The sequence below is a fragment of the Plectropomus leopardus genome, chromosome 21, assembly GCF_008729295.1.
Source record: "Plectropomus leopardus isolate mb chromosome 21, YSFRI_Pleo_2.0, whole genome shotgun sequence".
In the NCBI taxonomy this organism is placed as follows: domain Eukaryota; kingdom Metazoa; phylum Chordata; class Actinopteri; order Perciformes; family Serranidae; genus Plectropomus; species Plectropomus leopardus.
Window position 1 is genome coordinate 18,512,528 of NC_056483.1, and position 13,646 is coordinate 18,526,173.

The following is a 13,646-nucleotide window of genomic DNA, read 5'->3' on the forward strand; positions in this document are numbered from 1 at the left end:
GCAGCATAGTAAGACTACAGGTGCACATGTGCATATTTAACACTGTGTGGTACACATTGTACTGCAGGGTTTTAGGATGTTTCTAATATTTTAGGACATTTCTAGGATTTTAGGACATTTGTGGAATTTTAGGATGATTCTAGGATTTTACGACAGTTCCAGGACCATAGCATGTTTATAAAAATATTATATACAATCTATGTTCAAATCATATAAAATAATTTACGCCTTCCGGTGAAGAGACTCGATGAGCTCATATCCGGTAGGAGGTGTTCTCGGTGGGCGGCGGCGGCCGCTGTAGTTTGTCTGCCTGAGCAGAGTTGAGGGAGTAGACCTCGGAAGGGGGACACCACCCTCTGAAGCCATAGCGTCAACGATAATTTTCAGCAGCTAGCACCACCCAACATACTACTTTGTTTTTGAGTCTTTTAACGCTTCCCACACATTGAAAGGTAAGTTTGAAATGAAATTAGACAAAAATTGTCCGCGGGAGTCACCGCAGCTAACTAGCTAGTTCGCTAATTCGGTATTTACTAGCTCAGTTAGCTTGTTAGCGGTAGCTGTTGTGTTTTCTCTTAATGTAACCTATTAGCTTTTATTCTCCCCGCCGGCTGGACTTAATTAGTGCTCGGATTAATGTGTCACATTTTCCATGAGACTCGCTTCACTGTTTTATTACAACATTTTGCAGCGAGGCATAATGGTTTTGTGTATGTTTGCAGCTAACGTTAGCTAAACTTTTAATTGGATGATTGTATCCTAGCATTAACGTTGGGTATGTAACTTAATGTTACTGTGTTACAGGCTCGTATTTGTAGGTGAAAAGCTCTCAAAGTCTTTTTTTAACAAATGATAACTGAATTTTGTCATATTATTGTATGTTAACATAAACACTCCACTCAGTGTTTTCGTTACACCGCAATTAAAATAACCGGTGTCCACATTTCGGGGCAAACAAATCTCTACTAGCATATTATATTATGTTCACACAGTAATGTTAACCCTTTGAAACCCATATTAACGTTGGTTTTCTTGTGTTGCATTTAAACCCTTGAAATAAGAGCAAATTGTTTTGATTTATTTTGAGAACATTAAAAAAAGGCACCGAGCTACTTGGCAAGAAATTACTAAAATGTGACAAGAAAAATACTTGAAAAAGAAGAGAGAACTAAAGAAATATTTTTTACGTTGAAAGGAATCAGGCCAATTTGCTCAGGTTAATATCCTTCTCTTCCTGTGTTGTGTCTCCAGCTCCAGTCAGACATGGCTGCGCAGTGTGTAACCAAGGTGGAGCTGACTGTGTCCTGTGACAATCTCCTGGACAAAGACATCGGCTCCAAGTCCGATCCTATGTGTGCCCTGTTTATGAGCAGCTCTGATTCCCAGTTTTATGAGGTCAGTGGGTTGGCTGGATCCCGATTAATTTCCTATCAGAGATCTTACATATTTACAGCTGATAAAAAAGTGTCTTAGTAAGGCACCAGAACAGCATCTGATGCTTTGGCACTCTCTGGAGCTCTACTGGAGAACACAATTCTTTCCAAAGATAGTCCCTCATTTTAATCAATTTTAATGTTGATCTAGGGTGGTCCTCTTGTCAATCCCCTTGAGGGTTTTTAGGACCTCCTTGCATATTTCCAATTTTTATGATAATAATAATGTTGACTTTTAACATGTGCTAAATAATAAACAAATAAACAAACAAACATTTAATGTTTTAATGATGGATGTGGAGAGTGCAGTTAAATGCATTAGTCCAAAATCTCCCATATGCGTTCAGTGTGGTTGAGATCTAGTGACTGCTGAGCAAGTGAGGCTAGGGAAAGAAAGTGTCATGGGTCCTTGAAAAGTCACGAAAAAGTTTTGGGACCCCTCTTGTCCTATGAATGGAAGCATTGTCATCCTGTCATTCACACTCATTTATTAAGGTTTTTCCTGTAATCTGTCATCTGTCCATATGGAAAAAATGCATTTTACCAAGGTGCGGCAGTTATGTTGCTGTTGCTCTGAGAAAATCTCAGTGATGTTAATCGTTAACTTCCAAATGGAAAATTCAGTGTTGTGTAAAGCAGCAGTCACAATCATACCAACTTCCTGTTTCGTCAGTGCATGTGTGCCAATACATTCTACTTTTTATTGCTTTGTACGGACTTGTGGATCTCTTGAAATGTGTGCATGTAGCAAAAAGAAAAAAAACCCCAAAACAACGCAATCCAACCTTTCCTAACAGGTGGGACGCACAGAGAAAGTCCAGAATTGCCTCTCCCCAAAGTTCGCAAAAAAGTTTGTCGTCGATTACTATTTCGAAATAGTGCAGAAACTGAAGTTTGGGGTTTATGACATCGACAACCAAACGATTGACCTGAGTGACGATGACTTCCTGGGGCAACTGGAGTGCACTTTGGGACAGGTAAGGCTTTCTACTCCTCCCCTGAGAGGACGTGATTTAGCATTCATGATACATGTTTGTAAATTGTCATCCTTTGTCTTGGAAAGCCAATAAATAAAACCACATGTGAGAATTTAGCTGTATGATGTGCTCAAAGTTGAAATTCCTTAATTTAATTCAACAGAATTTGTAAATTGTTGGTTCCCAGTTCTCAGCAGAATAAAGATTCATTATAAACTCGCTGACAGTCAAGTGAGTGAGACAGGTGCAGCAGTGGCAGGACACATCATGTGATGTAATGATATATTATTGTTACAGCACAAGAGTTAACATGTCTGATAAGCAGTTGCTGTGTCGGCTCTCTCAGTGTAATCTGACACCAGATGTTCACTCTGCCCGGTTGTTTTGGATGCTTTTGCCTCGTGCTCTGGAGGCTGCTGTGTTGTACTTTTCTACTGTGCAGGATGAGCTCCTTCATTGTGCTGTTTTTGCTGTGGCTTCTTCGTGTTTGTTAAAAACCTGTTTTTTGAACTCATTCTTAGGTTGTGTCCAGTAAAAAACTGACCCGGCCACTTGTTTTGAAGAACAAGACCCCTGCAGGAAAAGGGACCATCACAGTGAGTGGCAGAGAGAGAAAGAGAGAAATGATGCAATGTTGTTTGGTTTTTTTGTTTGTCATTCATTTTTCCTCTATTCCTCTGTAGATCAGTGCTGAAGAAATAAAAGACAACAGGGTGGTGAATTTTGAAGTTGAAGCTAGGAAACTAGATAACAAGGTATGTTCTAGAAATATTAAATGCTGTTATATATTTTTTTTTACATATTCAGGTGTGGTTTACTTATTGGTGTATTTCATGACTTTATTCATTCATAGGATTTTTTTGGGAAATCTGACCCTTACTTGGAATTCTACAAGCAAACAGCAACTGGATGGCAGCTGGCTCACAGGACTGAGGTAAATGCAAATGACATTGCAAGTGTTATAATATTAATATTTTCTGTCCTGGCTAATCGTCCCTTTTACCAGAAGGGGGAAAACTATGTATGAACAGGTACCAGTTTAATACAGGAACCACTGATGTCTTGGCTGTGTTACACTGCGGCCTTTGCAATAACATGCATGTTGGGCAACACTCACATCAGTTTAACCAAAGAAAGTCATAGTTTTGAAAGAAGTGCCCCTCGCAACAGTAGATTCTGTAACCCTCTTTCTGTGCTCTCACTCAAGATCTGCACTGACATACCACTGAGACCAATTCATGTTTTTGAGTAAATGTAAATCTAATGTTGTCATAAATGAAGGCCCAGACAAGTCACATTTATGGCTGTGATTGAATTAGAGAACAGCCAATCCGATCATTATTTTCAAACCATATTTGCATAAAGTATTACTGTCATTGTTCTATCAGGCAGATGTTCTTACTGAGTCTTCCTGCTATACAACACTACATCCCCAGACTGTAAACAACCCACATTCATTTTCCAACTAAAATCTACCCTAAAATCCAACCTCAAGCCTCAAAAAAAATTGTATTTTCTGAAAGTGTCATTACATTCTGAAAGATGCACATGAGACAAAAAATCACGTCCGCCCTCCTCTTCCTACAGCTACTAATGGCATTGGTTAGAATCCAGCTTGGCGCATCAAACTCAACCAGTCACAGCTGAGGAGTCTTTAACACCACTGTCAATAATTGCTCGTGTGCAATCAAACTAGGCAGTGCTGATCAAATATAAATAAAAATTCTGTCACTGCATTGCCTATTTCTTGCTTCAAATGTTTTTAAAAATATATGTTTGTGACTGTTGAGCTGTAGAGAGAGAGTTTGTGATCCAGTCACCATTTTGGAAACAGCTGAACAAAGTACAAAGCACCACGGTGTCCACCGACTGGATTAAGTTTCTCATTTTACAGGTCAACATTACAAAAAATATGCATTGGAAAACATTTAAGATAAGACAGGCAATAGAGGAACAGAATATTGATTTATGTTTGATCAGTGCTGCCCAGTTTGACTGCAGTTCACGGGTTACGATTGACATGACCAACAACTGCATTAAAAGGCTTCTCTGCTGTGATTTGTTGCCTTCATATATGTGAAGAAAGGAAGTTAGATGCACCACAACTCGGTAAATGAGGAAGATGAATGTGATTTTATTTTTCAGATTATCGGTCTCTTTTAGTGCTGTGTGAATGTTGCTTGAACAATAAGAAAAACTATTAACGTTACATTTAAAGAACATGTTGACATTATTTTTAACAGGAAAAGTGGATGACTAAATGTAGTTCCAGTTTGACTTTAAGAATCTGCACTTGATTTAGTTTTCTGCAACTGTATAGCCTTTGTTCTTTTGGTCCTCAGGTGGTGAACAACAACTTGAATCCAACATGGAAGCCCTTTCGAATCCCCCTGCAGTCTCTCTGTGGAGGAGACATGGACAAACCTATAAAAGTAACCTGAATACCTTTTCTAACACTCACTACTTGCACTTGTGGAATGTGTTTCTGTAAGCTGCCGCTCGCACCTGTAATTGCATTGATCATTTTTGGTTCAGCAGCACTTTGAATTTTCATGGCATGACATAATACAACCTTTCTTGAAGCTGTACATAGCAAAGTATGTTGACTCTCTCAGATATATCAAACCATGATTGTAGTGTATTTATTACTAGCTCGATGACTTATATATATATATATATTTTTTTAACTTCCGAAGCAAACATGTCAGGAAGGAAGCGATATTCAACCATACAGTACATGTGAGTTGCCCAGCGCGTCACGGTGTGTGTCTTTTTTCATCTTACCATCTTTTAATGGATAAAGTGTGTGAATGGAGTAGATTAGGGAAAAATACATGACGTCACCTGAGTAAGGTGTCCGCCTCGGCCCTTCAAGAGTTCTTCACCCACCTTGAAAGAAAGCATTTGTCTCAATCTGCACATTCTTGTGCAGCTGTTCTTCATTATACTGTCAGCGTCTGTCCAGTACATTAGCATTACAGACTTGCGTCTGGAATCTCACTTTTGCATGTTTTTGCCTTTTCTGTTTTCTTCATCTGGCTTTTAATGAACTTAAAGGGTCACTTCATGCAAATTACAGAAAAAAAATGTTTCTCACTGCCGTGTTAATAGTTTGAGATTTGTTGGAACTGTCTCCAGACTGATTCATCAGAGATTTAGGGGATTTTGAAGCATCTCAGCTACTTTGACTAATGCATTTTGCTGTGAATAATTTTTTTTCTAGTTTTGGTGAATGGACCCTTTAGTTTTGTTTTTTTTTCCTCCGTGTGTAAATGGAACAGTTTGCTTTTCTGCCACATCACTGTTTTTACCTGCTTACAGGTTGAGTGTTATGACTATGACAATGATGGCTCACATGACCTTATTGGAATCTTTGAGACCACAATGACACGCTTCCAACAAGCATCACGGACATCTCCGGTATGTTTGTGTGTGTGTGTGTGTGTGTGTGTGTGTGTGTGTGTGTGTGTGTGTGTGTGTGTGTGATTACTTTGTTTGGATGAAACAACCAGTATTTCAAAATTTTAACAGTCTCATCCAGCTTTAGGCTCCTCATTCTACTTTGATTTTTGTTACTGTAACTTTTGTTGATGGTCAAAACCCCATTATAAATTACTCTAGCAAAGAGTGAGACTAGTTCCGAGCAAAGTGAAAGTTCCCAACACACTACCTCAGTTTTATGATCTTCTGGCATTGACATCCTTGCTGTTGTTGTGTTTTGCCCTCAGGCAGAGTTTGAATGTATCAACAGTAAAAAGAAGCAGAAGAAGAAAGGCTACAAGAACTCTGGTGTTGTGAGCGTGAAGCTATGCCAGGTGTTGTACTGTTTTATGTTTTTGTTTGTTTTTATATATTGAATGTGTTCATTTTTACCCCTTTTCCACCAACATGGTTCCAGTTCCATTCTGCTGCCCAAACCGAACTTTAAACAGCTGAGAGCATTTGACCAAAATAAATTGGTGTTTTCCTTGACCTGAAGTCCAAAGTTTCTAATTAATGTACTCAGCGATTTTGCCGCTGCTGGTTATTTTTGTTGTGCGTTGTGCAGCACCTCCATTAATTACATATCTTTGATAACGCAACATAGCAGCGAGGTTTTAAGAACTCTGAGCAGAACCAGTTCAAGAACCAGAGATTTATTTGATGGAAAGGGGTATTTGTGTGATAAATCCTTGGATTTAAGTAGTGGTTTAGGTCTGAGATTCCATGTGCTCCAGCACTCCTCTATAGTACGGATGTGTTTGTGTTTTAGGTGGTGAAGGAGTATACCTTCCTGGATTATATAATGGGAGGCTGTCAGCTCAACTTCACCGTAGGTTTTGTCGTCTTTATGAATGCCTCTTTTCATTCATTCAATTTAATTGGATTACCGAGGGCGATGATATCTGCATCTGTTTCCATGTATTGTCTGTATGTCTCCTTGATTGTTTTTGGCAGGTCGCCATTGACTTCACAGGCTCCAACGGGGATCCGAAGTCTCCTCAGTCTCTGCATTACATCAGTCCTCAGGGTGTTAATGAGTACCTCACCGCTATCTGGTCTGTGGGCAATGTCATCCAGGACTATGACAGGTATATATGACACAGTATAGTACTGTACATTCAGAACTTCATACATAGTATTATCATTTTTTTTTCAGAAGAAATACTTAAGTTCCACATTCGTTGCTATTATTTTGAAAACGATTTGGAAGGCACTGACGACAGAAGGATGGATGAAATTTAACTTATTTACAAGGTAGCATTTCTTTGTACAAGCTATGGCTGGAAAAGTTTGCAATAAACATTTTGAAACCTGAAGCAGCATCACTCTTCTTGTGCTGCTTTCAGATGTCTTTCACAAGTATTTAAACCTTTGATCCCTCAGCGAATTGGTCGTTTTCCTTCAAAAATCCTTCAAAAATTTAAAGGGGGAAAAAAAGCAAAGGAAAAACAATATTCCCAATTACATTATGGTACAATATTATATTTTATTTGTTTTAATTATATATATATATATACCCTTAGCAAATTGTAGAAGGGCAGGAAATTATAATTATAATAACTATAATTTCACATTTGAAATTATGTTACAAAATTATCATTTTTAAGCCTTTTTTCCAAGTCATTTCCTTATTGTTGTTGTTTTTTGTTTGTTTTTTTAACTAATTTTCCTGTCATTGTTTCACCTAATTTTTAGGTTATTGTTCTTTCATTGCTCATTGCCTTCTTTGCATGTTTTTGAAGTAAATCAAGCCGATTTGCTCAAGTTTCTAAGGGTTAAATCACGAATCTAACTGTATTTACTAACTCAAGTACTAACTTTATCCCCCTTGTGCAGTGACAAGATGTTTCCTGCTTTTGGCTTTGGAGCCCAAATTCCTCCCACATGGCAGGTAAGCTTTACATTTAAATCTGAAATTGTGAATGCATACAAAAGACAAGACTGCTGTTTGCATGCTGTATGAATATAGTTGAAAAGTCATGTGGTGGTTTGGCACAGGAACTGATATTTGTTTCACTAAACAGGTTTCTCATGAGTTTCCTCTCAATTTCAACCCGTCAAATCCCTTTTGTGCAGGTATGTTTACAAATCATTGCACTGTTGTTAAGCTTACACAGATCTTCTGACATGTTAGTCGCACTTTATTGATAAAAGTGTGATCCTGACTGTGTGTGTGTAGGTGTTGAGGGTGTGGTGGAAGCATACAGGGTGTGTCTGCCACAGGTCAAACTCTACGGTCCCACCAACTTCTCCCCTATCATCAACCACGTAGCCTGCTTTGCAAAGCAAGCCCTCCAGCAGACTACTGCATCAGTGAGTATTTATCTGTTCACCAGTAATGTGACTGCGGGCTCTCATAGATACTGAGACTCTATATTTAACAGATTAAGTAGTTCACCAACCCAAATTGAACCGCAAAAAAGAATTTGCACTCCTCCTCTTGTGTAAAAGTTTATTATCAATTTTTTACCCTCTCACTGCTGCTGTCTGTAGCACAAATTGTTTATATTTGCAGTAAACATTTAGCCACATTGGGCAGTTTGGGAAAGAAAGCCTGTCAGTACTAATTTCCTGATTCTTAACGCATCATTTTGGCAATAGGGCAAGATGATTTGATAAAAGCTTAAAGCAGAGCTACAGGGGCGTAAGGATAATACCAGTGTAGTTGCCTGTTCAAGCTATTTTCAGATGCTTATATCTGGATCTCTGTGAAGGTAAAGTTAAATTCTTAAGTGGGAAGTAATGTCAGTACTCAACAGTGGTGGACAACGTACCTGAAAGCCACATTTGAGTTAAAGTACAGATATCGTTCCAGAAAATGACTTTGGTTGAAGTTAAATTCAACGATTAGGTTATTACATGAGTAAAAGTCTCATGTTGTTGTTTTTTTAGTATTAACTTAACTTAAGTTCTCAAGTATGGAAAAAATATGAGGTTTATTTTTTCTTAACATGTACACATCCTTCTTCACAACTTAAAGGATTTAAAGAAAACCTTTGAGCTCCAGGGCTGACTCTCTGCAGTGGAGCACCTGTCACAAATATTTAACTCCTTGTACACGACTCGTCCTCTCTGCTGAGGGACTTTCTGTTTCCATCATAAAGTCGGTCTCATCATTGAGTGAAATTCTATTCATGTAGTTACTGGCACTCAGCATGTGATTTGACATGCTGCCTGGACTTCACTGGAAATCAGAACATCAGTGCGGCTCTAAGAGCACTTGTTTGCACTTGCTCGTACTTGATTTATTAACCACTGATTGCCAAACTTTCCAATTTTATTTTGTAGTAATGATGATACATTTTTATGGGAAATGTATCGGATCAAAAGTAAACATTTTATTTATGAAATGTAGTGAAGTAAAAGTTGAAAGAAATATAAAACTCCAGTAAAGTAAAGATACAGCACATTACACATTGCATTACACCACTGTGCTGAATAAATGACAGTCAGTTTTAAAAATATAATCTGGCGGTGTGACTCACCCTCTTACATTCCATGCATCTCATTGCTCTTATTGCAGGTGAATAACGCCCACTGACAGCAGCTAGTTACTCGGAGGAAAACTAACAAATATTGATTTGATTTGAAATCAAGTACACCTTGGACAAGTTAAACTACAGTTTAAGATAAATTTGAGTTTATCAAAACTTGCAGGCAGTTCAGCAATGTATAACCGATCTATTTCCTCTGTTGTTGCTTTTCTTCCAAAGCAATACTTTGTCCTGCTGATCATCACTGACGGAGTGATCACAGACATGGATGACACACGCAGCGCCATCGTCAACGCCTCTCGACTGCCCATGTCGATCATCATTGTTGGAGTTGGGGGGGCAGACTTCAGCGCCATGGAGTTCCTGGATGGAGACGACGGATGTCTGCGCTCTCAGACGGGCCAGGCTGCCATGCGAGACATTGTGCAGTTTGTGCCATTCAGGCAGTTTCAGAATGTAAGTCACTGAATACATAAGACAGCTCTTTATTTCTGATTACTTTATGTCAGATATGTGAATGGTGTTTTGTGGAATTTCATTTTTTTTAAATCCAGTTTATTTCTCTAAAAACTGCATGCATTTCAAGCTTTTTTCTAAGCATTTCACTGCGACATCTTGATTTCAGCTGGCTTCAAAATTACAAATCCATAAACAGTATAGTAGTGTCCCCATATGATACCAGGGATTCCCAGCCCATTACCTTAGATCTCACCTAGGTGTGTGCGCCTTGTGTATTCATCTCTTTTCAGGCACCCAGCCAGGCTCTTGCCCAAAGTGTTTTGGCCGAGTTACCTCAGCAAGTTGCCTCCTTCTTCAGTTCATTCAAACTGAAGCCTCCCAACGATCCCAATTCTTCTTAGGGGTAGCACAAAAATTTCAGTCATAAAACCTACCGCGATCCTATCCTTTGCTTGGCCTACATGACTAACTGCCTTGTTTGATCATGGCATGAATCATCCCATGTAGTCATTGCCTCCCTCAAAATCTTCATTTCAACTTTTCCAACTGTGTTTTGCTCCAACATCAGTGCTGAGTGAGAGAGATAGTACAATAAATTCTGTTGTACTTTCTGTCTGAGGATCTGAAGTACTGGTGGCTGGTCTAACAAACATATTTCTATTTACATAAAAGGGAAAACTCCTCTTTAGATTACTAAAACAAATCCTTTCTAGCAAAATGTAGACAACATAATTTATAGATCTTTGCAGCACAACTACAATAAAAGCATGATATTTTCATAAACTTTCATATTTGCAGTAAATCTCCTAATCTGGTGCAAATCACCTGATTTAAGGCTTCTTTCTGAACTTGCACCACATCAAAATATTGTCGCTATGGCTGGTTTGTAAACAAAAGTTTGCATACCACAATGAGCACAGTATCAACAACAGTTTGTGCAGGTTCATCTTTTGTTTTTAGCACTTCATAGTCCATCATTGGTCAACAATCTGTCATAGCTACTTAAAAGATAAATCTGGTTGAAGCCAGACCATTAATGAGGAAACACTATTGTTGATGTAATTGCCAATGACGTTGTTGCTCACTATATCTATAAATGCAACAAGTACTAGCAACTCCTCTGGAAGTTGCAAGAAAAAGTGGCACCATGAGAAACACCGAAATAAAGTAAAAAGCAAAGACTATTAAAATGCAAAAAGTGGAATTTTCCTTTAAACTGTCTGCATGTGCATGACGCCTTCCTTCTTATTCATGCTCCATTTTTTAAATTGAATCAGTATTGCAATCAGTTTTCTACTTTTTTTTAAAACTCTTCCTTTCTCACCTCAGGCTCCTCGAGAAGCCCTGGCAAAGAGTGTTTTGGCAGAAGTTCCAGCTCAGGTGGTGAACTTTTTCAATACCACGAAGCTGACTCCTCCCAACTCTGACCCTGCACAAAATCCTGCACCAAACCCGGAAGGGACCATCTGATACCACAGGGAAGAAACTAAGCATAGACCAATTCATCTCTCACAGATAAAAAGCGACTTAATCTCATTACAAATTAGACAAATGTCATTTGTACACTTCACTAGCTTAGCCCTTTTTTTATTTCACCAGCTTAACGAAACACCGGCATGTAGCTCAGCTTAGCCAAAGACAACAACCCCACAATACATTGCACATAAGCACTCCACTCTTTTGACCAACCTGTGTTTTTTAAAGTGCCAAAATAGATCTTGCTTTTGGCAGATAACCTATTTATCAGCCTGTTGTTAGCTGTTTATCAGCGCTACTACAATTTAAAAATCATTCCATCATTTTTTAAAGAATAATGCATGGGGAATTGCACTTAAAATATACATTTATTATTTCTGTTGCACTTACTGAAACAGAATAAATAGGAAAAACATTTCTCATTGAAACACTGCACTGGTTGTGAACAAACCTGTTGCTGTTTTTTTTATGCATTATCAAAGTTAATTTTTATGCCTGTTTGATGGCTCCAGCATCAGGTTCCAAAAGTAAAAGTCCTCAATAAATGCATGGGAAACTGGTGTAACTAAGTATATTACATAGGGCGTATGTATGTATATATACCTCCCCTCTTACAAGATATTTACATCCTCAGTACAATGGCTGCAGCACTGGCAGTAGCATAACTATATACATATAGCCAAATAGCTTTAAAGCTGCTGCCAATATGCCACTTAAACAATATATCAGGATAAGTGTTGCACATGCTTCCTTATGCACTCGCTTATATTAATGCCTTATACTCAAAGACCTAAAATTTAGTTATTTTACTCAGTGTAGTGCCAATGTTTTTTTTACCTTTAGGTATCAATCTGAAATATTGTGATAACTAAAAAGTTGTCTCATTGTAGAGTTGGTTGTTTTGTTCTAGTGTTATCACTCACGATATTTGTGTGCATTGATTGTGGTCTGCCATAATGCCAGTTAGTTTTGGTCACTTTGCCTTCCATATTTAAATTAGCAAAGTAACCGTTGATCCTAAACTAAGGGTGTTTTTTTTCCCCAGTGATATGATCATTGACTTCATCCAGTTTTCATCTCTGTTCAGGAAACTGACCTCATAAATATATATATCAGTATTAAACATGCAGTCACAGTAGAAACTCAGCACAGTACTGGTAATTATAATCTATGCATATTTAGTGCTTTTGTCTTTCTGTTGTGATTTCATTGTTTTATATTTTCAGCGAAAGCTTCAAAACGTGTCTGATGTATCATGTTTTAGCTTCTAATAGAAAAAGGTAATGTGCCTTAAGTGTTATCAAACAGAAAGATTAAGCTTGCTAATAAAGCACCTCTTATTCAATACAAACTGAACTTAACATTTATTTAACACATTTAAAACAATGTTATAGCCCTTTGTGTGTTATATATTCATTTTCCAACAGTATATACCTACATAAATTATCTTAAGTTTAATTAATTTTTGTGGTCATTGGGACGACTGCAATATTTGAATATACTTAAAATACAAATTTTGCATTTGGGTGTTGGATTTTTTGGATAATTCGTTCTGGAAAGCTGTTGACACTGCAGTGGCCTCACTGACAGGTATTTGCTGCCACCTGCTGGTCAAGTGAAAATTAGAATTTTGTGTGACCAAATTATTGCTTTATGAGGTGATATATTAACATGAAACAAGATCCAGGGTTTCATGGAAAACCTGGAAAAGTCTTGGAATTTCCCATTCACATTTTCCAGGCCTGGAGAATTGTGGAATTACTAAAAATCATCATAAGTTTTGGAAAATTAATGAATTTGCATGTTGTCAGTAATCTTTCATGGATAACTTTACATGTAATGTAACATAATTACTAATTTATTTCCTGTAGCTGATGATGTAATGTAGCTCTAATATCAGACAGTGTGTGACAATTTATTTACTGTTATATACATTTTCTCCTTTCTCCCCACATAGCTTGATTTCTTGCTGAAATTCTGTTTGAATAGAGTTTGAATCTGACATGTTTGAAAAATGCTAGGCAAGTGGAGCTAGGGGGGAAAAAAAGTATTGTGGTTCCTTGAAAGTCATGGGAAAGTTTTGAAATTATGTGTATGACAACATGTGGGAACCCTTTAGATATTATTTAGGACTTTATCTGTGGAAAAGTATTCATAATTAGACATATACATATTATATCTACTTATACAGAGTAAAGGTTTGTCTTTTTCTATTCTATAAGGTCACAACTGAACAATGTTTACAACAATGATTATTTTAGCCATTTCATCATGTCTGCCTTAAGTAATATTCCAGCCCTCTAATACAAAAAAGTCAAGTTTAC

The 13,646-nt window shown here is 37.7% G+C and overlaps 1 protein-coding gene across 2 annotated transcripts; it reads left to right on the forward strand.

The window, feature by feature from the left end:
* The first annotated feature begins 301 nt into the window (after positions 1-301).
* LOC121960447 (copine-3-like) lies at positions 302-12,673 on the forward strand. Of its 2 annotated transcripts, XM_042510131.1 has the most exons (17): positions 302-452; positions 1,252-1,395; positions 2,231-2,410; positions 2,932-3,006; positions 3,094-3,165; positions 3,264-3,344; positions 4,753-4,842; positions 5,732-5,830; positions 6,139-6,225; positions 6,663-6,722; positions 6,848-6,981; positions 7,730-7,784; positions 7,918-7,969; positions 8,073-8,206; positions 9,607-9,843; positions 10,137-10,249; positions 11,176-11,332. In XM_042510131.1, the coding sequence occupies exons 2-16, from the start codon at positions 1,264-1,266 to the stop codon at positions 10,245-10,247; spliced, it is 1,599 nt and encodes a 532-aa protein (XP_042366065.1). In that variant the 5' UTR covers positions 302-452; positions 1,252-1,263; the 3' UTR covers positions 10,248-10,249; positions 11,176-11,332. The 2 variants fall into 2 exon arrangements, with proteins under 2 accessions (XP_042366065.1, XP_042366064.1); XM_042510130.1 differs by lacking the exon at positions 10,137-10,249 and having other exon boundaries at positions 303-452; positions 11,176-12,673.
* The last annotated feature ends 973 nt before the right edge of the window (positions 12,674-13,646 follow it).